Here is a 25,069-nt window from a genome sequence, read left to right as displayed (position 1 = left end):
CGCGACCCCGCACCTCCCCCACCCCAGGGTCCGAAATTAACTTTTTGGCTCACCTGCCACCGGGACTGGGAGATGAAAAAATCCACTAGCCAAGCATATTTTTTACCGGCCAAAATAATAAACAACCTTTTTTTTTTGGTCACATATACATTCATTTCAGTAGGCTACTTTTAATTGAGATAATAAGGTAGGCCTATTATGTTGAATACAAACATAAAAAAAATATCCAGAGCAAAATCTGAAATGTATAATAAAAAAAGATTAATATATTGATATATTGATGTTTAATATTATTTTAATATAGGCCTTTTTTCTGTTCCTTTTTTTTTTTTTTTACCTGTGTTGTTTAATTTAATTAGGTGATTCTAAGTTTAAATATTGATGATTACAAGCTTGGGGGAATTGCAATTAATTACAGCAAATTGTGCAATTAATTAGTTTTTTTTTTTTTGACCGATTCCCAGTCCTAATGAGGGAAACCGATTATAATCCTGTTCATGGTAGAGAAAGCTGATGACATGGCATGACAAGTTATTGAATGAAACATAAACACAGCTTTTGTGCGTTTATCATCTTTTCCGCATATACTGACACAGATAATCATTTTCATTTTAAGAATGAATGTCTTCGTCAACAACAAGCTCTTTTGCACCCCCTGCTGGTGAGGTCGACTAACAGCAGATGGAGAGGATGCTCGGTAATCTACTGCAGTTCCTGGACGTCACTGTTGAATTTACTGTCGAATTTGAACCACTGAATTTGTGGAAGCGAAATAAAATAGACCGGAAATTGCCTGTTGAATATTATAGGTTGTATTTTTAAACAGTTTGAATATTTTTGGAAGTGAAATATGAAAGGTGAATATGGATTATTTAATTTTTAATAATGAAAATGTGTTTGAAATGTTTTGAATTGAAATATTAACAGCTTAAATATTCAACCATGTTGAATTTCAGCCCATAAAAATGCAAGCCCTAAAAATACAATGCATTAAAATGCAAGCAGGGTTAATGCAATGCCTATTTTTTTTCCAAGTAGTGCAATTCAACAGGCTTTTTATTTCAAAAACATTTGACATTATTTTACTTCCATACAATTTCATTTCTAACATGATAAATACTGAAATTAATGATTTTATTGACACTACGTTGTACTTTTGCAAAAAAAAATAATAATGTACGTGGGCTTCCTCAACATTGATTTCAATCGTCTCTGGGTTTATTTCGCTGCTGATTCGTATATCATAGTAATTGTGCATTTAAATGTTTGTTACATTTGTTGATTGGGATTGAGTCAGTTTAAATTAATTACGTTTATGGCATGATGTTTATTTGTTTCATTACACTCTGAATTGAAGTCTGCTTACCACCTATTCACCTTATTCCGCCCCGCCCACTTTTACTTCTGTCCAGGACTTCCGTTGTAAACCACCTTCCGGTTTAGCGGACCCTCATTCAATTTCGAGGAGAACTGCAGAGAAGTCTCACTGATAAAATGTCACATAAGATAAGCTAATTTGTGCCAAATGTGCTATGTACGTGTGTACCAACAGCACAGCAATGCACTGTTTCTCGGGGTAATTTTTAAACGACTTTTAGGTGTTTATATGACCCGTCTGCCTGTCTGATCGCAGCCCGGCCGATGTGTAGTGTTTAGCCTACATTAGCCACACACATCTAATGTTGTAATGGTCTCACTACAGGACACATACACATGCTATACCTTGTTTGAAAGCTATGGTCCTCTAGAATTCAGTCGCTGGATTTATTTTACAGCCATTACTTGTGTTAGAGATCAAACCATAAGAAATTGCAGCTAGCAGTTAGCTAAGCTAACGTTACCCTCTTGTTCATCTAGTTGAGGCTCTACTTTCTTTCTACACCAGTTCGTGGCTATTTTTTTCTCATCTGTTGGCTATACACTGCAAATGTATCTGGTGATTAAGCAAACAAACTGTGGTGTAATAATGTTTCAAACTTTACATGTAGTAGTGTTTGTGCACATCTTCATAACTAAGTAATAGCTATTAGAAAGACACAGCTATTAAATAATTTGATTGTGGCATTGTTTCAAAAGCTTCAAGTGAAATGTACTTTAGTACGTTGCAGCAGTTGTTAATAACCATAGGCCAACGCATTTGGCTATAATATTATAGTCTATCTACTTATATCAAGACAGAGAACAGATTGGACCAGGGCAAACAAAGCGCTAAGTAGCTAAACCAGGAAGTGAGATTACGCGGATGGCGCCACCCGGTGCTACTTCCGGAATAAGGTGAATAGGCTGTTTCTTGTTCCTCTGACCTCCCCTCAATTAATCAGATCCAGTCTGACTAAACTGAAAAAATATTTTCTGATATTTTCATATAAAATGCTTCATTATCCATTTTAAATGTGGAATTAAACCCACTTCCCACTATTGCATGTTACGCAATCATGTTTTTAGGTATCTAAAAACTTTTTCAGATCTTTGCTTTTTCAGGCAATGACCAACATGATGAGGAGGACAAGCCAGTTTTGGTGATTGAACCCCAAGCTATTTGTCTGGCGAACATGAAGAGGGAACACCGGCAAGAAGAATTTGCTTCGAATGCTGGAAGTCCAGATGTGAAACTGGTATTTCAATGGGGAAAGGTGTTCTTTATTATTTTTTAAGAAACTCATACAGGTTTGGAACAACATCAGGGTGAGTAAATGATGACAGAATTGTAGTTTTTGGGTGAACTATCCCTTGAAATTGTATTTATTTATTTTTTATTCCAGATTTACTCAATGTTACACCGTGGGCCAGTAAGAGAATGATCATTTCAGAGAATGAGAAATGTTATGTTATTTAATTACATTTTGCTAATAAAGTTATACAAATCATTCCACTGAATTGACATGGTAATTGTTGCTACGATCAAGCTCTTGTGTTTAAAAATATGATTTTCTGTGCAAGAATTTGAGCAAATCTTTGACATGGCCTTACTCAGTCAATATGAAAGATATCGAGGTTATATTTTCACAGAATGTTCTTTACATCGTGTAGGATGATTTTATGTAGAAAAAACATTGAATCACAAAAAAAATGATTTTAGCTGGGTTTTCACAGGCAGGGTCACACATGGCTTTGTGTTATTTCAGACAGATATCCACTGCCTTTGCTAGGGTCAAACCCGTTTCCCTGAGAAGCCTAGCTCTCACGGTGTCATTGTTAACACCACAGACAATGCGACCTTTACTCAAGTCATCAGTTAATCATCTTTACTCAAGTCATCAGTTAATCATCTTTACTCAAGTCATCAGTTAATCGTCCACATTCACAGTCTTTCGCCTTATTCTTCAAGTGAGTCACGTGTGCATCAATGGTTTGGTTCGGTCCCTGTGCTCTGGTGAACATATGGAGTTAGGAGGCTTCAACTGCTCCATGGTTTTCCTCTGACACCATGTGATGTTTGTGGACTGTGTATTTTAATAATTCACTGAGACACCAGATTAATGCCACTAACTGTTTTACTCAACTTGTTTATTCACTATTACTTCATTTACAAATTACTTAATGTTTTAAAATGGGATATAAAACTTGAGATTAAATATTAAGTCTGTGCATACAAATGAATATGAAATATATTGCTATGTGAATATAAATATGTATTAAATGTGCAATAAATAATAACAATAATGTAACAGTTGAGGTGTAATGTAATGCCACATGTAAAATCTGAAATATAAAAGTAATCAAGCTGTGCTAGCTGTGTCTCTGTAACAATGGTGACAGAGGCTCATGGGTAATGTGGAGGCTCATGGGTAATGTAGAGGCTCATGGGTAATTACTTAAAAAATATTTAATTTCCAGACTCAAACCTGTTGAGTCTGACTTTGGGAAGATGATAAATCCAATGTTTGTGCTAAAAGTTTAAAAGTGTTCTTTAGAAAGTTCTGGATCTTCCTCCAGCGTGAAGAAGGAAGGGTGTGTGTGTGTGTGTGTGTGTGTGGACACTGTTTCAGATACAGCAGAATAACCCCTGGGGTCAAGCTCAAGCTTTATTAAGCTCCCTTATGCACAAATAGAAACAACTGACATATACAGTACATCTCAAAAGTAACAAAGTTCTACTATCTAAGGATCTAAAGTTAAAAGTGAAGAAAATTTATTTGAAATACTGTGTGTTACTGTTATATTTTTGTTTTTATTTCATTTTTCTTTAATTCGTTCAATCTCAAAAGAGACATTTCATGCAAAAGAGCAAACAAATAGAAAAACACAGTTACCTTTTCATTAATTAGCTGCATTCCAGAGGTCTGAGTGGTTAATTAGTTTTATTCTTTTCTTAAGATCATCTTTGCAAATTTTTGCTTTTAAATTGTATTGTTTGGCAGCCGTTACACTGTCCAGTCCATATTAATCACTTTTATCCAGTCTAAAGAACTCCATAATTCCCCTCTGTTCAATAAAAGCACTGCCCACTTACAACATTATGAATCAACAAAACTTCCAAGAACTCAATTATTTATTTATTTATACATGTGTATGTTAATGTATCACAACCCATCTAACAAATATTGAGGATTTGTTCTGCATGATATCAGCATTGACCAGCAGGTGTCGCTGTGTGCATTCCAAACCTGGAGAAATCAACCACTTTTACACACATCAGGCTGGAAAGCTTTAAAGCTTCATGAAGCTTCATCTCACCATCACTACCTTCAGGTTCACTGAGCTCAACAGTTATACGCTATATTAGCAATAATGATTATTTTCATCCTTCATTCTGAGCCCTGTCTGAAATGACTGGTGTTAGTGCCGTGTCCCTTAAGGCTTGGTTAATGTCATTGCATGTTTTGAAAACATTCATATATATCCATCATTTACAGACAAAGCATTATGAAGTTATTCTCTTACGGTTTGTGATGCTGCTGTCAGATCAGTACAGTTCTGCTTCATGTCTCAACTAAAGTTTCTTCACAAACTGTGCATTTCCCCTGTGCACTTCAGCGCTATACAGAGAGATATATAAGTTGCAGGGCGAGCTCAACCTAAAGCCTAGTTTGAGCTTGGCCTGTGAACTTAAAGGGATAGTTCACCCAAAAATGAAAATTCTGTCATCATTTACTCTCCCTCAAGTTGTTCCAAACCTGTATGACTTTCCTTTATTCTGCTGAACACAAAAGAAGATATTTTAAAGAAGGTTGGTAATTAAACAGTTGCTGGTCCCCATTGACATCCATAGTATATTTTTTTCCTACTATGGAAGTCAATGGGGTCCATCAGTCGTTTGGTTACCGACTTTCTTCAAAATATCTTCTTTTATGTTCAGCAGAATAAAGAAAGTCATACAGGTTTGGAACAACTTGAGTAAATGATGACAGAATTTTCATTTTTGGGTGAACTATCCCTTTAAAGGTCATAGGAAGAGAGAGTGTGTGTGTGTAGCTATCGCTACATGACATGTTTAAGGGTGTTAAAACCACATGTGTTTTTGAAGAGGACTTGGAGCATCTCTAGATTCACAGATAGAAAAGGTGTGAAGCCGAAGAGGGTCAAAGGGAACAGGGGAACTTTCCATATAGAGCTTTTGGTGTGTGTGCTGCGTAAGACATGAGTGATAAGATCTGTAGATAATCTGAATATGTGCTTTCACAAGCTTATGTTAGTGAAGGGACTCGGATAAGTCCCAACCTTTACCTTATAAGGGAATTAACTGTACTAAGATGTCAGGCCATAGATAGAAGGCGGCCCAAAAAAGAGGGTTTTTTCGGGTCCACAACTCGGGTGAAGACTCTCATGTGTTTATTATTCTGAATCTTTTTAATAAAACAAAGTCATGTTGTGGTGATTCGTAAAACTTGTTAAACAAGTCTCAGAGTAATTTTCCCTATTATTATTTCATGAATTTAGTAATGAAATATTAATGCTAGCGAACGTCCAGTGCATTCGAACTCCAGATTGATCTGGTTCGAGGCTCCGCCGTGTGTGTGCGCGTGTGTGTGTCTGTGCGCGGGTGTGTGTGTGTCTGTGTGCGCGTGTGTCTGTGCGCGCGTGTGTGTGTGTGTGTGCCGAGGACCCTGAATCGACATCAGACATCCCTAATCTGAAAGGTAAGGGAAATGTTTAATTTAAACAGATTATGATTATGTCTGAGAATGATTTATGTGTTACAGCGGTATAAAAATGCAACAAGCTTCATGTATTGAGTGTTGGCTGTAAACCCGTGATCCAGGAACATCCGGATTAAATAATCAGATTCCAAATATAGTACTTGTAATTAGATTACATTACATTTTAATATACTTGTAGTCAGACTACAATTACTTTGTGTCACAGACATCACTGGTGAAATAAACATAAAGCCTAATGTTGCAGTGCATGATGGGAACCACCAATCAAAGCTCATCCGTCCTTGTTGTGCATACAGTTCGACACAACTACACAAGCATTTTTTTTAACCGAACGTTAACGTTACTCTGTCAACAGCCTATTGTCTAAATTACCGAGCTAACAGAGCTACGTAAACTAAGAGCGAACATGAGAGCACCCGACGGCAGACGTCAATAAAGCAGCGTAATGGAATAATCTCCCGATCAAACTCCGCTTCCCGAAGTTTATAAACTGCCTCAGGAACCCAGTTAAGATACAAAAATCTATTCAACAAAAATAGCGATGCAGTTAAGTGTTTTTCACTCGGCTCAGCCGAGCCCTCTCTGTTGCTGTGTGGAGCAGCCTGTGTCCGTCACTCACTCATCCGGGCATGCACTGCGGTCTCATGAGGAAACGCAGCTTTTTGACAAAGTTTTTCTTGTTCCCGAATACAAAACATGTTATTTGTGCCTTTCCGAACACCATATTCGGGTTCGTCTCCACCCCGATGCAATGTCTATTATTTTCTAATTTGATCTTTCAACTTGTCTGATTATCTTTATTAACTGCTGTGCACGATTAATCGGTTCGTCTCGAGGGGTTTGAGTCTTGGTGGAAGACCTTCGCCAGCGTCTTTCTCTCCTTCTTCTCCGTCTTGCGAGATCTCTTTGCGTGGTTCCTCTGGAGGTGTTCAACTACAAGATCGCCCATAACAATCTCAACTTTGTCCAACACTCAACACATTACATGGGGTTTTTGTAGAGGAAAGTTGAGTGTCACTCAGAGTCAAGACCATTCAAGACCACAGAGCAAAATCCTCAGTGTTAAAGTACACAGTTCAGAGTCTATATGAGCCCAATCTACAGAGAGGACAAAGTTACACTGGTATAGTGTCACTATATAGCAACGGATGTAAACACTCGGTTGGTCAGATGAGAGGAAGTTAATAACCACAGGAGGAGCTGATGATGTTTAAAGGAGGAGCTGTAACTATATATAATGAAGAGGAAGACTGACAGAAACAGAAAATGGCTGATAAGTGTGATCTGTGTCTGCTGGGACTGATCATTCTCTCTTCACTTCTCACAGGTAAAGAAATCTGTATTTTCTCTAAAGACATTTAGTGGAATTAGTCTGGAAAGAGTTCATTTGAACATGCTCAGTTTATTCTTGCACACATTCACGTTGTGATCTCAGAGTTGTGTATTGATACACACAGATCATACTGTATTATTCCTGATACTGGACATAGTGTCACTCAAACATCTGATGATGAAGAATTATCTTCATATTAAGAGTGTGTCAGTGATTTGAACAGCTCTCTGATAAAGACTAATAGTTTATTCTGGAGAGTGTGTTGTTTGCTTTAAGTCAGGAAAAATACTATGATTTAAAACTTCTGTTTTTTATGCTGGTGTGTTTTATGTTTCATTTATTAATATATATCATAATGATCACTGAGATATACTGTGTTTCAGGAACCAGTGGAGTGACTTATAATGATGTGTACATCAGTTCTGGTGAAAATGTCTCTCTGTCCTGTAAAAAAACTCTTTCTGACTGCAAATCAACTACATGGATCTACGAGAACAGCTTCAGACATTCAGAAGTTGAACTGATGACTGGAGGGATAAAGAATAAAGACACAGAGAGACATGAGAGACTGAGTCTGGAGTCTGACTGCTCTCTGAACATCAAGAACGTCACAGGAGAAGATTCTGGAATATACACCTGCAGACAATATGTGAATGGAGAACAACAAGGACCTGGTGCTGATGTTTATCTGTATGTTCTTCATGGTAAGTTTATGATTATGTGGTCAATTTAAAAAGGGCAGATTCTCCCTTTAAACTCAGATGATGATTGAAGAGTCTGTGATTTGTGTCTTGTGTTCAGTTTCAGTGTCTCCATCATCATCATCATCTTCATCATCATCTTTATCATCCTCACAGACTGAGATCAGTCCAGGCCGCTCTGTGACTCTCTCCTGTCAGTTGTATTATTCTCTATTCTCCTGTAATTATTGGGTCAGTTCTAGGGGAGTTGAGCTGTTGTGGGTGAATCAGGCTGGTGTTGATCTGAAGACAGACTCCAGATATCAGATATCATCATCATCAGATCGATATCCCTGTATCCTCACTCTGACTACAACACTCCTGAATGAAGATGACAACAGAGAGTGGAGATGTCAGCTTACTCGCAGAGATCAACCCTTGACCTCAGTCAGATTCACTGTCAAGTATTCAGGTGAGAAAACACTCTTTTCTGACAGATTTGTGAAAACTTCCACAGATTGGCTCTACTCTTTCTGATGGCTTCATACGTTTTGGAGTTGTAAAATATTAGTGGTCAAAGTCATAAACTGCATAACAATCCTTATAATTCCCAGTATTGGCCTCCTACATGGGTCATACATGATATATTGCATAAATCAGACGAGTGTATTAAAGCCTAGTATGACCCATGTAGGAGGTCGGCTTTAGGAATTATAAGGCTTATGTCCTTCATTCAAGCTGAAGGTTTATTTGCAGAAGCTCAACTGTGTTTCACTCTCATATAAACCAGGTATAAATTATACAGTAACACAGTAATACAGTAATACAGTACAGTCTCTTCTCAACTACTGCCATTCTCCTCCTGACAGCTTGAGAGTGAAGTAAGAAGATAATAGATGACAGACTCGTGCACATATTCATCATTTCTGTGATGTGAAGCTCCAGTATTATGTGATGATGATGTTGTGTATATGTGGCATTATGTGTTGAACTGAACTAACAGACGTGATCCACAGATCCAGCTGATACAGCATCAGAAACTGGAGTCAGTGTGACTGCTGGATCATTATACAGAGGTACGACACGTTCATTTATACTGACAGCTTTATAACATTAAACTATCAGTCAGTCTGTAAATGCTTCATCAATAACTGTTGATAGTTGAATACCCTTGACTTCAGTCATGTACAGTTTCTCTTCTTCCTCTCATGTTTCCTGCAGATCCTACTTTGGAATATCTATGTATTGACGGCATCTAAAACATACAACGTTTCATGTATGAAAACATTCAAATGCACAAATATTGATGAATCAATATAAAAAAAAACCTGTTACTGCGTTAGATTAAACTGAAAAGGGTCATAGCACTTGCATATTGTTGTCCTATTGTTAGTTTAACTGCTTCTGTTGTTCTCATTTGTACGTTGCGTTGGATAAAAGCGTCTGTAATGAATGTAAATGTAATGTAATAAATCAATCCTTGAGGTTTCAATCCTGAATTGATGGAATTATCCGGCTGATTTTATTGTGGCGGGATCAAACCACTGAAGCGAGAGACTGATGATGTGTGACAGTGATCATGTGATCATGAACCGTGTGTCAATGTTTCTGCTAACGTATAAATGCTAGTGTGCTAGAGTCTCACTTAACATGAATATCTATGAATGAATAAAGCATCAAATACATTTATCTTTGGTCAAGGGCGATAGTCATTCTCCTCCTGACAGCTTGAGAGTGAAGTAAGAAGATAATAGATGACAGACTCGTGACCATATTCATCATTTCTGTGATGTGAAGCTCCAGTATTATGTGATGATGATGTTGTGTATATGTGGCATTATGTGATATTAAATAGTGACACCATAAAGTTGTGTGAAAATAACAGCCAAGATTTATTTACACATATGGATTTTATGGATATATTTGCCTACAGTGTTGAAAGTCATTTTTCTTGCGCTTCATATGTAAGCTGCTTAAAATATAATATTAATACAGTAATGGACAGACTCAGACTGTATAATCTCTCTCTGTTCTGTGTGATGGAGCTGATTTGAGGATTCTTGGATCTTGTCTGTTCATTCCTGGTTTTAGCATCTTTTTTCATTTTGAATGATTGCTATAATTGTCTTAATAAACCTCTGCAGTTGTGTTTAATAAGTCTCCTTTCCTGAGATGTTTGTTAGGAATATGTTAATTCCCCTTCATGAGCTGGTAATGTATCTGTAAGTCCACTGAAGTGAGTTGTAGTTGAGAAGCCGCTTCAATAACCGAGAGCTAGATATTGGGTCTTAAACACCTCACGACACCCTGAAGGAGCCACTGAGAGGTCAGACTTGAAGCACTGTTCCTGAGATGCTCTTCTTGGTGGTTAACTGTAAGCAGCAGACAGATCCAGCAAGAGGAGAACGTCTCGGGTTACGTATGTAACCCTCGTTCCCTGAGTAGGGAACGAGACGCTGCATCAATACTCGATACTTTGGGGAATGCCTTCGGCATGAAGCGTCTGAAGTCAACTATGGAACTATTCCAATCTTGATTGGTGCAACGTCACCCGTGACGTCGCATGTGACGGTGATCCGGAAGCTACAAAAGGGTCACAGGAACCAGGAAATGTTAGCTTCTAATTGGTCAAAGCAAGTCGTTCTCAGGGGCGCGAAAAGTGTGGCCGAGGGATGCAGCGTCTCGTTCCCTACTCAGGGAACGAGGGTTACATACGTAACCCGAGACGTTCCCTTTCGTAAAGGGAACTCCCGCTGCATCAATACTCGATACTTTGGGGAACGAATACCCACGCCGCCACACTGAGAGTAAAAACGCCCTGGTGTAAAGCATCTGGTACACTCACGGACGATAGAATGAGTAGAGGGCAGATCCAAACTAGCTTGTCATAAGATTTGGTGCAAGAAGGGGAGGTCTGGAGCCGGAGGCTCGACTGACCTCATGGCTGGGAGCCCCAGACAGTAGAAAATATTAGATGAGAGGTGAAGGCAGAAGCGCACCTTGTACTTCAAATATGAGTGGTTTTAGATCCCTTGATGCATAACTAGATGGACTGACTCCTCTCAGCCTGAAAGGCTATGACCTTGACCATCCGACACATGCGATGGAGGATGGAATACCTGAAGAATCTTAACATTGCCTACAAGTACCTCAGTACAGGGCAAAAATAACGTTGAGTGGCTCCCACGCTAGCAAGTAAGAGGGGGCAGCACCACCACTCTTCCAGGGAGTAAGACGAGCAGGAAGCAGACTCAATATATTCTCCTATATATACTTATATATCTCAAATATATATTCGTATACCTCACCCACAGGACATGATGGGTGCCAGGGATAACCCATCAGCCTGAAGCCAATAGGCTGGATGAAAAGCATTCATCCTCCAATCTACAGGAACATGGAGTTTCAGTGGGAACGTCCTTTCGAGAACACCCTTAGAGGCTTGCGGAGGGCACTGAGGCCGCCACAGAGGCCCTAAGCATGAACAGGAGATCCCGTTAGAGAGCGGGATGGAACACCAGTACTGAAGCCAGTGGGCAGTAATAAACTGGGTTCAATGCCCTCCCTAACTTAATTGTTTAGTTCCTAGTAGAGTGGGGTTCTAGTATGGATGTCCTGACCACCTCGGTGGAAAGGGCAACCTAATTATGGGTGGGACCCCCTCAGGGGCCAGACCCATAGTCTCCATAACTCTGGTCGGGGATGAAATAATATACCATCAGCCTGAGACAGAAGATCTCTCCTAATAGGAATTTTCCATGGAGGACTCTCCGAGAGACTAATAAGGTCCGAAAACCAAATTCGGGCCGGCCAGTACGGAACTACAAGGAGTAGTCTCACTCCGTACCTCCTGACCCTTTCTAGAACCCCAGGGAGCAGAGCGATCGGGGGAAAAGCGTACAGATGTGCACGAGCACTTCTTCCACTGAAACGCCGGCCTCAGGTACACATCTAACTCCATGGCGGAGTGAGAGAGAGGAGTCACACCCTCTCGGGTGAACCTCCATCTCAAACACCCGCCAAAAAGTCAAAATCAAACAAAGAAAACACGCTCACCTAAAACTATCGTACGAAGAAAAAAAAGAAAAAGCACACACACAAAAAAAAAAAACCTAAAACAGAAAAAAAAAAAAAACTAGAAAAACTAGAAAAGAAGTACCAGAAAAGGCCCATTTAAATCGCTCAATCCTCTCACCCGTGAGACACTCACACACCACAAACTCCAGAGAGAGAGAGAGAGAGAGAGAGAGAGTAAAACAAGTACATCACCCATTGGACACCATTCAAAACCAACACAAACTGGAATGTTATTCGGCTCTAAATCGAGAGTACACTGTTGCGAACTACCTAAACATAGTGAGTGATGTGAAGCTCAGGAAAACCCTGACGATGTACAGACTCAGTGAGCACAGCCTGGCCATCGAGTGTGTGTGTGTGTGTGTGTGTGTAGTAATTGTAGTCTGACTACAAGTATATTAAAATGTAATGTAATCTAATTACAAGTGCTATATTTTGAATCTGATTATTTAATCCGGATGTTCCTGGATCCCGGGTTTACATCCAACACTCAATACATGAAGCTTGTTGCATTTTTATACCGCTGTAACACATAAATCATTCTCAGACATAATCATAATCTGTTTAAATTAAACATTGCCCTTACCTTTCAGATTAGGGATGTCTGATGTCTATTCAGGGTTCTCGGCGGAGCACACACACACACCCGCGCACACTGACACACACACGCGCACACAGACACACACACACGCGCACACAGACACACACACACGCGCACACAGACACACACACGACGGAGCCTCGAAACAGATCAATCTGGAGTTCGAATGCACTGGGTGTTCGCTAGCATTAATATTTCATTACTAAATTCATGAAATATTAATAGGGAAAATTACTCTGAGACTTGTTTAACAAGTTTTACGAATCACCACAACATGACTTTGTTTTATTAAAAAGATTCAGAATAATAAACACATGAGAGTCTTCACCCGAGTTGTGGACCCGAAAAAACCCTCACAAAAACCCTCTTTTTTGGGCCGCCTTCTATCTATGGGCTGTCATCTTAGTACACTTAATTCACTAACATAAGCTTGTGAAAGCACATATTCAGATTTTCTACAGATTGTATCACCCTTGTCTTACGCAGCACACACACCAAAAGCTCTATATGGAAAGTTCCCCTGTTCCCTTTGACCCTCTTCGGCTTCACACCTTTTCTATCTGTGAATCTAGAGATGCTCCAAGTCCTCTTCAGAAACACATGTGGTTTTAACACCCTGAAACATGTCCTGTACGTATAGCTACACACACACACACTCTCTTCCTATGACCCTTAAAGGGATAGTTCATAGTTTATACCAACCTTCTTTAAAATATCATCTTTTGTGTTCAGCAGAAGAAAGGAAATCATACAGGTTTTAGTTCATAGTGTCACTCAAACATCTGATGATGAAGAATTATCTTCATATTAAGAGTGTGTCAGTGATTTGAACAGCTCTCTGATAAAGACTAATAGTTTATTCTGGAGAGTGTGTGGTTTGCTTTAAGTCAGGAAAAATACTATGATTTAAAACTTCTGCTTTTTATGCTGGTGTGTTTTATGTTTCATTTATTAATATATATCATAATGATCACTGAGATATACTGTGTTTCAGGAACCAGTGGATATGATCGTGTGTTCATCAGTTCTGGTGAAAATGTCTCTCTGTCCTGTAATAAAGCTCTTTCTGACTGCAACTCAACTACATGGACCTACAAGAAAAGCTTCAGTTATTCAGATGTTGATCTGATTACTGGAGGGATAAAGAATAAAGACACAGAGAGTCATGAGAGACTGAGTCTGGAGTCTGACTGCTCTCTGAACATCAAGAACGTCACAGGAGAAGATTATGGATTATACACCTGCAGACAATCTGTGAATGGAGAACAACAAGGACCTGATGCTGATGTTTATCTGCGTGTTCTTCATGGTAAGTTTATGATTATGTGGTCAATTTAAAAAGGGCAGATTCTCCCTTTAAACTCAGATGATGATTGAAGAGTCTGTGATTTGTGTCTTGTGTTCAGTTTCAGTGTCTCCATCATCATCATCATCATCATCATCATCTTCATCATCTTCATCTTCATCATCATCATCTTCATCCTCACAGACTGAGATCAGTCCAGGCCGCTCTGTGACTCTCTCCTGTCAGTTGTATAATGTATTCTCCTGTGATTATTGGGTCCGTCGTGAGGGAGTTGAGCTGTTGTGGGTGAATCAGGCTGGTGTTGATCTGAAGACAGACTCCAGATATCAGATATTATCATCATCAGCTCCAGATCGATATCCCTGTATCCTCACTCTGACTACAACACTCCTGAATGAAGATGACAACAGAGAGTGGAGATGTCAGCTTACGCTGGGAAATCAACTGGAGACCTCAGTCAGATACACTGTCAAGTATTCAGGTGAGAAAACACTCTTTTCTGACAGATTTGTGAAAACTTCCACAGATTGGCTCTACTCTTTCTGATGGCTTCATACGTTTTGGAGTTGTAAAATATTAGTGGTCAAAGTCATAAACTGCATAACAATCCTTATAATTCCCAATATTGGCCTCCTACATGAGTCATACATGATATATTGCATAAATCAGACGAGTGTATTAAAGCCTAGTATGACCCATGTAGGAGGTCGGCTTTAGGAATTATAAGGCTTATGTCCTTCATTCAAGCTGAAGGTTTATTTGCAGAAGCTCAACTGTGTTTCACTCTCATATAAACCAGGTATAAATTATACAGTAACACAGTAATACAGTTATACAGTAATACAGTACAGTCTCTTCTCAACTACTGCCATTCTCCTCCTGACAGCTTGAGAGTGAAGTAAGAAGATAATAGACGACAGACTCGTGCACATATTCATCATTTCTGTGATGTGAAGCTCCAGTATTATGTGATGATGATGTTGTGTATATGTGGCATTATGTGTTGAACTGAACTAACAGACGTGATCCACAGATCCAGCTGATACAGCATCAGAAACTGGAGTCAGTGTGACTGCTGGATCATTATACAGAGGTACGACACGTTCATTTATACTGACAGCTTTATAACATTAAACTATCAGTCAGTCTGTAAATGCTTCATCAATAACTGTTGATAGTTGAATACCCTTGACTTCAGTCATGTACAGTTTCTCTTCTTCCTCTCATGTTTCCTGCAGATCCTACTTTGGAATATCTATGTATTGACGGCATCTAAAACATACAACGTTTCATGTATGAAAACATTCAAATGCACAAATATTGATGAATCAATATAAAAAAAAACCTGTTACTGCGTTAGATTAAACTGAAAGGGGTCATAGCACTTGCATATTGTTGTCCTATTGTTAGTTTAACTGCTTCTGTTGTTCTCATTTGTACGTTGCGTTGGATAAAAGCGTCTGTAATGAATGTAAATGTAATGTAATAAATTAATCCTTGAGGTTTCAATCCTGAATTGATGGAATTATCCGGCTGATTTTATTGTGGCGGGATCAAACCACTGAAGCGAGAGACTGATGATGTGTGACAGTGATCATGTGATCATGAACCGTGTGTCAATGTTTCTGCTAACGTATAAATGCTAGTGTGCTAGAACCTCACTTAACATGAATATCTATGAATGAATAAAGCATCAAATACATTTATCTTTGGTCAAGGGCGATAGTCATTCTCCTCCTGACAGCTTGAGAGGGAAGTAAGAAGATAATAGATGACAGACTCGTGCACATATTCATCATTTCTGTGATGTGAAGCTCCAGTATTATGTGATGATGATGTTGTGTATATGTGGCATTATGTGATATTAAATAGTGACACCATAAAGTTGTGTGAAAATAACAGCCAAGATTTATTTACACATATGGATTTTATGGATATATTTGCCTACAGTGTTGAAAGTCATTTTTCTTGCGCTTCATATGTAAACTGCTTTAAATATAATATTAATACAGTAATGGACAGACTCAGACTGTATAATCTCTCTCTGTTCTGTGTGATGGAGCTGATTTGAGGATTCTTGGATCTTGTCTGTTCATTCCTGTTTTTAGCATCTTTTTTCATTTTGAATGATTGCTATAATTTTCTTAATAAACCTCTGCAGTTGTGTTTAATAAGTCTCCTTTCCTGAGATGTTTGTTAGGAATATGTTAATTCCCCTTCATGAGCTGGTAATGTATCTGTAAGTCCACTGAAGCGAGTTGTAGTTGAGAAGCCGCTTCAATAACCGAGAGCTAGATATTGGGTCTTAAACACCTCACGACACCCTGAAGGAGCCACTGAGAGGTCAGACTTGAAGCACTGTTCCTGAGATGCTCTTCTTGGTGGTTAACTGTAAGCAGCAGACAGATCCAGCAAGAGGAGAACTGAGGATTCGGAGGCTCCTCTTGCCAGTCTCAGAGCTTCAATAACCGAGAGCAGGGCCGTCTCAGTTTAGTGGCGCTTCTGAAGCCAGACTGGTTGTTGTCCAGGAGGATGTTCTGTGTGAGAAATGTAGATAGTTGGTGGAAAACGACTCGTTCAAGTGTTTTAGCAAAGTGGTCCAGAAGTTCAGGGAGGCGGAAGTTAAATCAGTGGTGCTTGAGAAATACATCCCAGATCTTCCAGAGCATTTGTAGTGTTGATAAAGGAGTCTGGATCTGATATATTTCTCAAGGCTGGAGAGAGTAAAGCAGAACGTTATAATCCATGTGTAGAAACTCCCTGAAGACAGTTAATATCTGCTTTACAGACGCTCATGTGCAAATGCAGCTTTATTTTACCAAGCTGATGCTAATAATTACTTTACAATACTTTTAAAATCTGTTTTATAATTCAGGAAACTGCTAAAATAAGGAAGAGAGACTAACAGTAATGCTCCCGTGTGCAAAATAATATCTTATAAACTGTGTTCAGAGCAGATGTGTGTTGAGATACGCATACGCATGTAAAGCAGCACTTCACTGTGGCATCGTGTCTCTATACAGCAACTCTAGCAGGATTTAATCACTCAGTTGATCAGAACAGAGGAAGTTAATAACCACAGGAGGAGCTGATGATGTTTAAAGGAGGAGCTGTAACTATATGTAATGAAGAGGAAGACTGACAGAAACAGAAGATGTCTGATAAGTGTGATCTGTGTCTGCTGGGACTGATCATTCTCTCTTCACTTCTCTCTGTCAAGGTTCTCCTCTGACCGTTCTGTCAGTCGTGTCAGTCTAATCTGTCTATTTTAGTGGTGTTTTGTTCTTCCCGCTGTTCCAGAGGATCCTTGCTATTGTTTAGTATATTTTCCCCCTTAGTTTTCTCTGCTTATTCTGGAGCAATGTAGCTGTTATCTGATTGGCTTGAGTAAACGGTGGGTGGAGTCCACTTATCTGTGGCTTTTTCTGCATGTTGACGCTAGAAGTGTTTCAAAATCCACAGATGCGTGCAGCGATTTACAGATGCACAGATAGCGCTTCACAAATAAATGGAAATTTCAGTGAAACTTAAGGTGTGTGAAAACCCCGTACACGTCCATACACTTGAGATGCACAGAGATGATCAGATACAGGACATTTCTGATTACACACACTAGATGTGTTCAGAGATTTCCAGTATACCAGCAATTGCTGATGTTGTAATGTTTAAATCCTGGTAAGCATGAGGCCAAGAAAGTTCTCAGTTCTTAAAGATTTATTAAAATCCTAAAGCAATCCAACAGTGCCAGATGTTACATAATGGTCAGCATGTACAACACACTTCAACTCTTACTCTACACCTTTTATAGGCGACAACATGTGGCCTACAGCGCCATCTCCTGACTAATACACAAACACTACATTCCCCCATTACTTAAAGCTGTCAATCACACCCAGGCCAGAATCTATAATAATAATAATATGAATAATGTTCAATGTTAAGTATCAAGTAAATGAATGGTGATTATAAACAACAGCTAACACATCTGGATAAACATAATAACACAAGTGTTAATGATTACTTTATTACCGAAGAAAACTGTCAAAGATACAGTAACAGTAACCACTAGCAGAGTGTAGTTAACACGGTTGGACACTTTTGAGTGGGAGTACGCAGTGTGTCTTGAGTACGTCTCAGACGGCCGTGCTTGAGGTGTAGGGCGTCCAATCGTGGCAGGTTGCCAATCCCTAACTGAACCTATTTCTCAGTATGTAGACTGGTACATTAAGCCAATTGTCTGGACATTACCCTCATATTTAAGGGACACTACTGTTTTTTTGAGTAAACTGATGAATGTCCATACATCAGATGATGATTTGTTATGCACTAGGGATGTAACTAGCCTGTATACTAACATTCCACATGATTTAGGTTGATGTGCTTTGGAACATTATTTAAAATCTAGAGATGTTGATAAGCCTCCAACAAAGTTGTTGTGGGATCTGGCACACACAGTGCTGACCATCAACTATTTCAAATTTGAGAACGTTTTTTATCATCAAGTGAAAGGTACGGCTATGGGATCTCCATTTGCCCCTAATTGTGCAAACTTGTTCATGGGTAAATTTGAAGCAGACTTTGTGTATTCTCCAAGTAACATTTTCCATCACTGTTTGAAATGTTGGTTTCGATATATTGATGATGTGTGAATTCTTAAATTCCAGACTTGACTCCATACGATTTTCCCTGGAATACAGTATGTCTCCTATATCGTTTCTTGACGTTAAGGTTTTTAGATCTTGTCATGGTCGAACAAGACAGGAAGCAAAAGCAGGTACTCAAGGCGTTTATTAGACTCAAATGGTCACACAAAACAGTTCAGTTCAGGGAGGGCGGCGACTCAGGCTCGTGCAGGGACTAGATGGTCTGTGGTGCGCTGGTGCAGTGATGGTGAAGAATCCCAATCCCGGTGCTGGAGTGCGGTGAATCCAAGGACGGTGAACAAGAACGGCAGGAAGACAGGGCTAGACCAACACAGAAACGGCAACTCCACGGGAAACACAGACACGGCAATCACAGGACCTCAACCAACAATCCGACACTGGAACAGAGAATGGTGTGAGTATATAAAGGGAACGGAAATGAATCGCAGCTGTGAACAGTGATTGTGATGATGATGATTATCAGCTGGAGCGCTGACAGACACGTGAGCGGGACAACGCCCACTCACACATAAACAAACATAGACACGAGACAAGAAGGAAACAATGCATTCAACAACCGTGACAGATCTACTGGACAGACTCTACAGACGACAGTATTTCGTAAATCCACAGATAAGAATAATTTTTTACATTCTAAAAGCTACCATCCTCAGTCGGTTTTTGCGTATAAGGCGGATTTGTAGTACTGATGAAGAATTTGAAAACCAGGTGAAAGTAGTATATGACCGTTTCCTTTCTAAAGGTTATGATAATACTAATCTCGACTCAAGTTTGGATAGGGTACGTGACATTGAACGAGAATCAATAAGATTACACGAACACAAAAGTAACATACGCAATCACGATATTAAAGGAGAACTTGGTAACTTTTTTAACGTAATAAAACTGTCTAGAAATCATTTGGATGGTTAAACAACCCTTTCTGGTGATACTGGTGACTTTCCCCGCTCCCCCCAGCGTTTCCAGGCGAAAAACCAACCTTGCAACTTGGGGACTACCGATCGTTTCATCAGCTTCACTTCCGGACGGACAGCGGCCGCGGTCTGCCGCCGCTTCTGTCGATGACGCTGATGAGATCGACGCGCTGCTACGAGAGGGGGATTCCTGCTCTCTCATAGCATCAGGCAGTGAGGATTGGGCTCTGAGGATCCCGCCCCCCCTGCCCGTGCTTCTACGGGTAAGAGAGCGAGCATTGAGGCGGAGCTCATGCGCGTACTCACTCAGGCCACGGCGAGCCTCGGCCTCGAGTGGATTACGCCTGAGCAGCCTGCTCACAACCGGCTGGACGGCTATTTCCTGCCTGGGGAGTGCGTTTCACCTGCATCCAAGCCAGCGCCTTTTCTTCCTGAGCTTCATGAAGAAGTCACTAAGTCTTGGGGCTCCCCTTTTTCGGCCAGGACACGATCCTCTGTCTCTATGGCGTTCTCCGCTGTCGACGACGCAAAGAACAGAGGCTACCACTCCCTGCCGCCGGTCGAAGAGGCTATTGCAGCGCACTTATGCCCGCCCTCTGCTGGACGGCGTGCTAAGATGGCGCTGCCCTCAAAAGCCTGCCGCACGACGTCAGCCCTGCTCCGCCGTGCTTTCTCCGCCGCCGGGCAGGCCGCGTCAGCGTTGCACACCATGGCCACGCTTCAGATATACCAGGCCGATCTCCTCCGTAAGCTGGATGAGAGAGGACCTGACGCAATCTGCGTGCCGGACTTGAGGAGCGCTACAGACCTCGCTCTTCGCGCCACCAAGTCAGCAGCACAGGCCATTGGACGGAGCATGGCCTCGCTCACTGTGTCTGAGAGACATCTGTGGCTTACGCTCTCTGACATGACTGAGTCAGAACGCACCGCGTTCCTCGACGCGCCGCTTTCCCCTGCCGGCCTCTTCGGAACCTCGGTCAAAGATTTCGCCGATAGGTTCGCTGAGGTGCAGAAAGCGACCCAGGCCATGAAGCACTTCCTCCCGAAGCGCTCCAGTTCTGCAGCAGGCCGTGCGAAACCGTCTGCTCAGAGCTCACAGCCTAAGCCTCCGCCCACCGCCTCCTCTTCACAACACCGCCAAACCCAGAGCTCGAGGCTCGAGGCCTCACGCGAGCAATGCTGTAAAGGTGGTGTATGTGCCCGCTGTTCTGCGCCCACGCCCACACACAGACATGAAACTAGCCCAGCCCTCCTCCTCTCAGCTAGACACTGCAGAGGAGTCGAGCGTGGGCATTCTGCCCGCTGATATCAGCGCGCCCCCTGCCTCAGATGTCATGAGCGCGACGTTTATGTCGCAGCACACAAAAGCCGCTGTATCGCGAGCCGATCAGAGCGTGCTTCGCATCCCTCCCTAGCTACTCGCGCACCTGTGTGGGAAAAGCTTCCCGGGGTTTCGAAATGGGTGCTGAACATCATAAAAGAAGGCTATTCGCTGCAGTTTCACCGACGCCCTCGCCGCTTCATGGCGCGCGTCGAGACCACGGTAGAATCAGAAGTAGCTCATCTACTTCGAGCCGAGATTCTGAAACTGTTGAGCAAAGGGGCTATAGAACCCCTATCTCAAGCTCAAAGCGAAGGGGGGCTTTACAGCAGATACTTCCTGGTGCCCAAGAAAGACGGGGGTCTCAGACCCATACTAGATCTGCGGCAGCTGCACAGAGCGCTTCTGAAGCGCCAGTTCAGGATGCTCACAACCAGAAAAATCCTCGCGCATGTCCGCCGAGGGGACTGGTTTGTGTCAATAGATCTAAAAGATGCGTATTTTCAAATACAGATAGCGTCATGTCACAGGCAATTTTTGAGATTCGCCTTCGAGGGCCAGGCATATCAGTACACAGTCCTGCCTTTCGGCTTGTCCCTGGCACCCGATACATTTACGAAGTGCATGGACGCAGCGCTCGCACCCCTCAGATTACGGGGCATACGAGTGCTGAACTATCTGGACGACTGGCTGATTCTAGCCCAATCTCACTCAGAGCTCGTAGAGCACAGGACCATTTTACTCGATCACCTCGAGAATCTCGGTCTCGCAGTGAACTGGGAAAAGAGCTCGCTATTCCCCAGACAGATTATATCTTTTCTGGGAATAGAGCTGAACTCGCTGCTAATGACAGCACGCCTGTCATCTCAGCGCACACTGGACATTCGGCCCGCAGACGGCTCGTTCCGCTGCGGCGCGATAGTCCCTCTCAAAACAATTGAAAGGATGCTCGGTCTGATGGCCTCAGCATCTTCAGTTCTCCAGTTGGGCCTTCTGCGCATGCGCCCACTGCAGTTCTGGCTCAGAAAGAGAGTACCACGCACAGCGTGGGCCTCCGGTCGCCTTCGCGTCAAGGTCAATCAAGCGTGCATTGCAGCTTTGAAACCTTGGAAGGCAAAAGACTGGTACCAGTCAGGTGTAAGCCTGGGGACTTCCTCGAGAGTGATGGTGGTGTCCACGGACGCATCCACCTCGGGATGGGGAGCGCTGCTCGAGGGCAGACCGCTTTTTGGCCAATGGTCAAAGCGGGAGAAGCTCTTACATATCAACTGCCTCGAAATGTTGGCAGTGAGCAAAGCGCTCACGCGCTTTTGTCCCCTCATAAAGGGACACCACGTGCTAATACGTTCAGACAACGTCTCAGTGGTGTCCTACATAAATCGCCAGGGCGGCCTCAGGTCCCTGACTCTGTACAGGTTAACCAGGCGCCTCCTGATATGGGCCCGCAGCAACCTGCTCTCGCTGACAGCAGCGCACGTGCCAGGGCTCCTAAATATAGGACCAGACAGACTGTCCAGGAACCAGGTTCCGACAGGGGAATGGTCTTTGCACCCACAGACAGTCCGGCTGCTGTGGGAGAAATTCGGCAGAGCGGAAGTAGACCTGTTCGCGTCTCAAGAAAACGCTCACTGTCCAGAATTTTTCTCGAAGAGCAAGGACGCGCTGACCCACGAGTGGCCTCGCCGTCCTCTCTACGCTTTTCCCCCCGTCTCCCTCCTGACTCAGGTGGTAGAACGGGTCAGGGAAGAAGGATGCTCAGTGCTGCTTGTAGCCCCACTTTGGACGAGCCAACCGTGGTTCCCAATTGTGATGCAGTTAGCAAGCACCGCCCCGTGGCCAGTGCCTCTGAGGAGGGATCTCCTCTCTCAAGCCAACGGCTCGATCTGGCATCCTCACCCAGAGCTGTGGTCCCTCCATGTGTGGGCCATCAACGGGTACCCGCTGACCTCCCACAGGGAGTGTTAAACACTATCACACAGGCCAGAGCTCCGTCTACGCGACGTCTCTATGCCTCAAAATGGTCAGTGTTCTCTAGCTGGTGCACAGCTCGTGGTGTGTCACCCCTGCATTGCGGTGTGACGGAGGTTCTCTCCTTCCTACAGGAGCTGTTGGATAAGGGCAGGTCCCCTTCCACGCTCGAAGTCTATGTAGCGGCCATAGCAGTGTTCTCTTCGACCACGCTTGGCCAGTCTATTGGAAGGAACGATTTAGTCATTCGCTTCCTTAGGGGAGCTAAGAGACTGAATCCTCCCAGACCTCCCACAGTCCCTATATGGGACCTTTCTACGGTACTGGAAGCCATGAAAGGTCATCCATTCGAGCCCTTGCAGAACATTGATCTTAAACACCTGTCTTTCAAGACAGCGTTTCTTCTGGCTCTCGCTTCAGTGAAGCGCATAGGGGACTTACACGTGCTCTCAGTAAGCGCGACGTGCATGGAATTTGGGCCGAATGACTCTAGAGTTATACTCAAACCTAAGCACGGTTATGTTCCTAAATCCCTCAATACACCGTTCAGAGCACAGGTCATCTCCCTGTCTGCTCTGCCGGTCACTGAAGGAAATATGGACGAAAGCTCCCTTTGCCCAGTCAGGGCGTTAAGAGCTTATGTGTCTCGCTCGTCTGTTTTCAGACAGACGGAGCAGCTCTATGTTTCGTTCAGCGGGCGTTCTAAGGGACTAGCCGCTTCGAAACAGACCCTATCCAGATGGGTAGTGGACGCAATAGCGCTAGCTTACACAACCAAGGGCATGCAGTGCCCGCTGGGTGTCAAAGCGCACTCCACGAGAAGCATGGCTTCATCGTGGGCCTGGTCAAGTGGGATTGCCTTGCAAAATACTTGTATGGCGGCAGGCTGGGCCTCTCCGTCTACATTTATAAGGTTTTACAACCTAGAGGTTCCCGCACTACAGGCCAGACTACTGTCGGTCTAGTATGGCCAAATCTCATAACCGGCGCTGTCAGTTATGCAGCTATTTGAGTATTGCAATCCTTGCTCTATGCTGCCATAGGGAAGACGGTGGCTAACCCCCCCTCTCTTCCAGGATTCCCTGTGAGTCCCCTGGGTGATTATGTACTGTATGAACTGTCGCCCTTGAGTCTATAGTATCAGATCCCAGCACGCACGGCGTTTTACAGTAGGTTCCCCTAGCGTATTCTACGCAGTACGAGAGTATCTCTCGTAAGAGAACGTACTCGGTTACTAACGTAACCTGGGTTCTCTCTAGAGAGAGGAACGAGTAGGGTTGCAAAATTCTGGGAATTTTCAAAGATGGAAACTTTCCATGGGAATTGAAGGGAATTAACAGGAATTTATGGGAATAAACGGGAATAAACTGGGAATTTTCAAAGTTGAGGGTTGGCTCTTCATAGGGAACTTAAATACAGTTGAGGAAAGTATATTTTAGCATAATCTTGACTAAAACAAACAGATGCCATTCAAATACACTTGAATATCCATGCCATTCCTCAATCACATGCACATAGCACACTGCTTACTGCATGGCTATTGAGACCACACCCCCTACTGGCAGTGTGCATGCCTCCATCACATGTACAGAAGCCCAAAGCACAAGACTATTGAAGGCACACATTTGAGCCTGTGGACTAAAAGTGAAGTAAGTTTTGATGATATTATGGGGAAATATATTTATTAAATGTTTAAATAGCAAATATCACATACAAATGTATTCATCTACTACTAGATAGCAAGCTGAAAAGTTAGATGCTAAATAAGCTAGCATAACTTTATTTACCACATAAGTAGGGCTGGGCGGTATGACGGTATATATCGTTACCATGGAAGAAAATGTCAACCGTAACAGATTTTTTTATTCCGTGTATACCGCGACATGTAAATAAGTAGGCGTGGTTAACACACGTGCAGCGTGCGTGAGACTGAGACACTGATATTTGTCAAAGAAACATGAAGAATGACCAAGAGGATCCGCAAAAATTATTAAGTTTTCAAAATTAACGTGATATTTTCGGGGGGGAAGGTGCAGAAGTCAACTAGAGCAGTGCAGCACACTGAAAGTTTAGAGAGACGCACATGCTCGGGGCTTACTTGACA

General features: G+C 42.3%; 1 protein-coding gene across 1 annotated transcript in view; it reads left to right on the top strand.

Annotated features, from left to right (window-relative positions):
* The first annotated feature begins 7,203 nt into the window (after window positions 1–7,203).
* Window positions 7,204–25,069, top strand: part of LOC311302357 (uncharacterized protein) — a 93,782-nt gene continuing 75,916 nt past the window's right edge. The window contains exon 1 of the mRNA XM_084428173.1: window positions 7,204–7,428. Within this exon, the coding sequence (XP_084284299.1) occupies window positions 7,368–7,428 (61 nt within the window). The 5' untranslated portion in view covers window positions 7,204–7,367. The remainder of the gene's footprint in view (window positions 7,429–25,069) is intronic.

This window comes from Rutilus rutilus, assembly GCF_951802725.1.
Source record: "Rutilus rutilus genome assembly, chromosome: 1".
Lineage (NCBI taxonomy): Eukaryota > Metazoa > Chordata > Actinopteri > Cypriniformes > Leuciscidae > Rutilus > Rutilus rutilus.
This window is presented reverse-complemented; position numbering and strand designations above follow the sequence as displayed.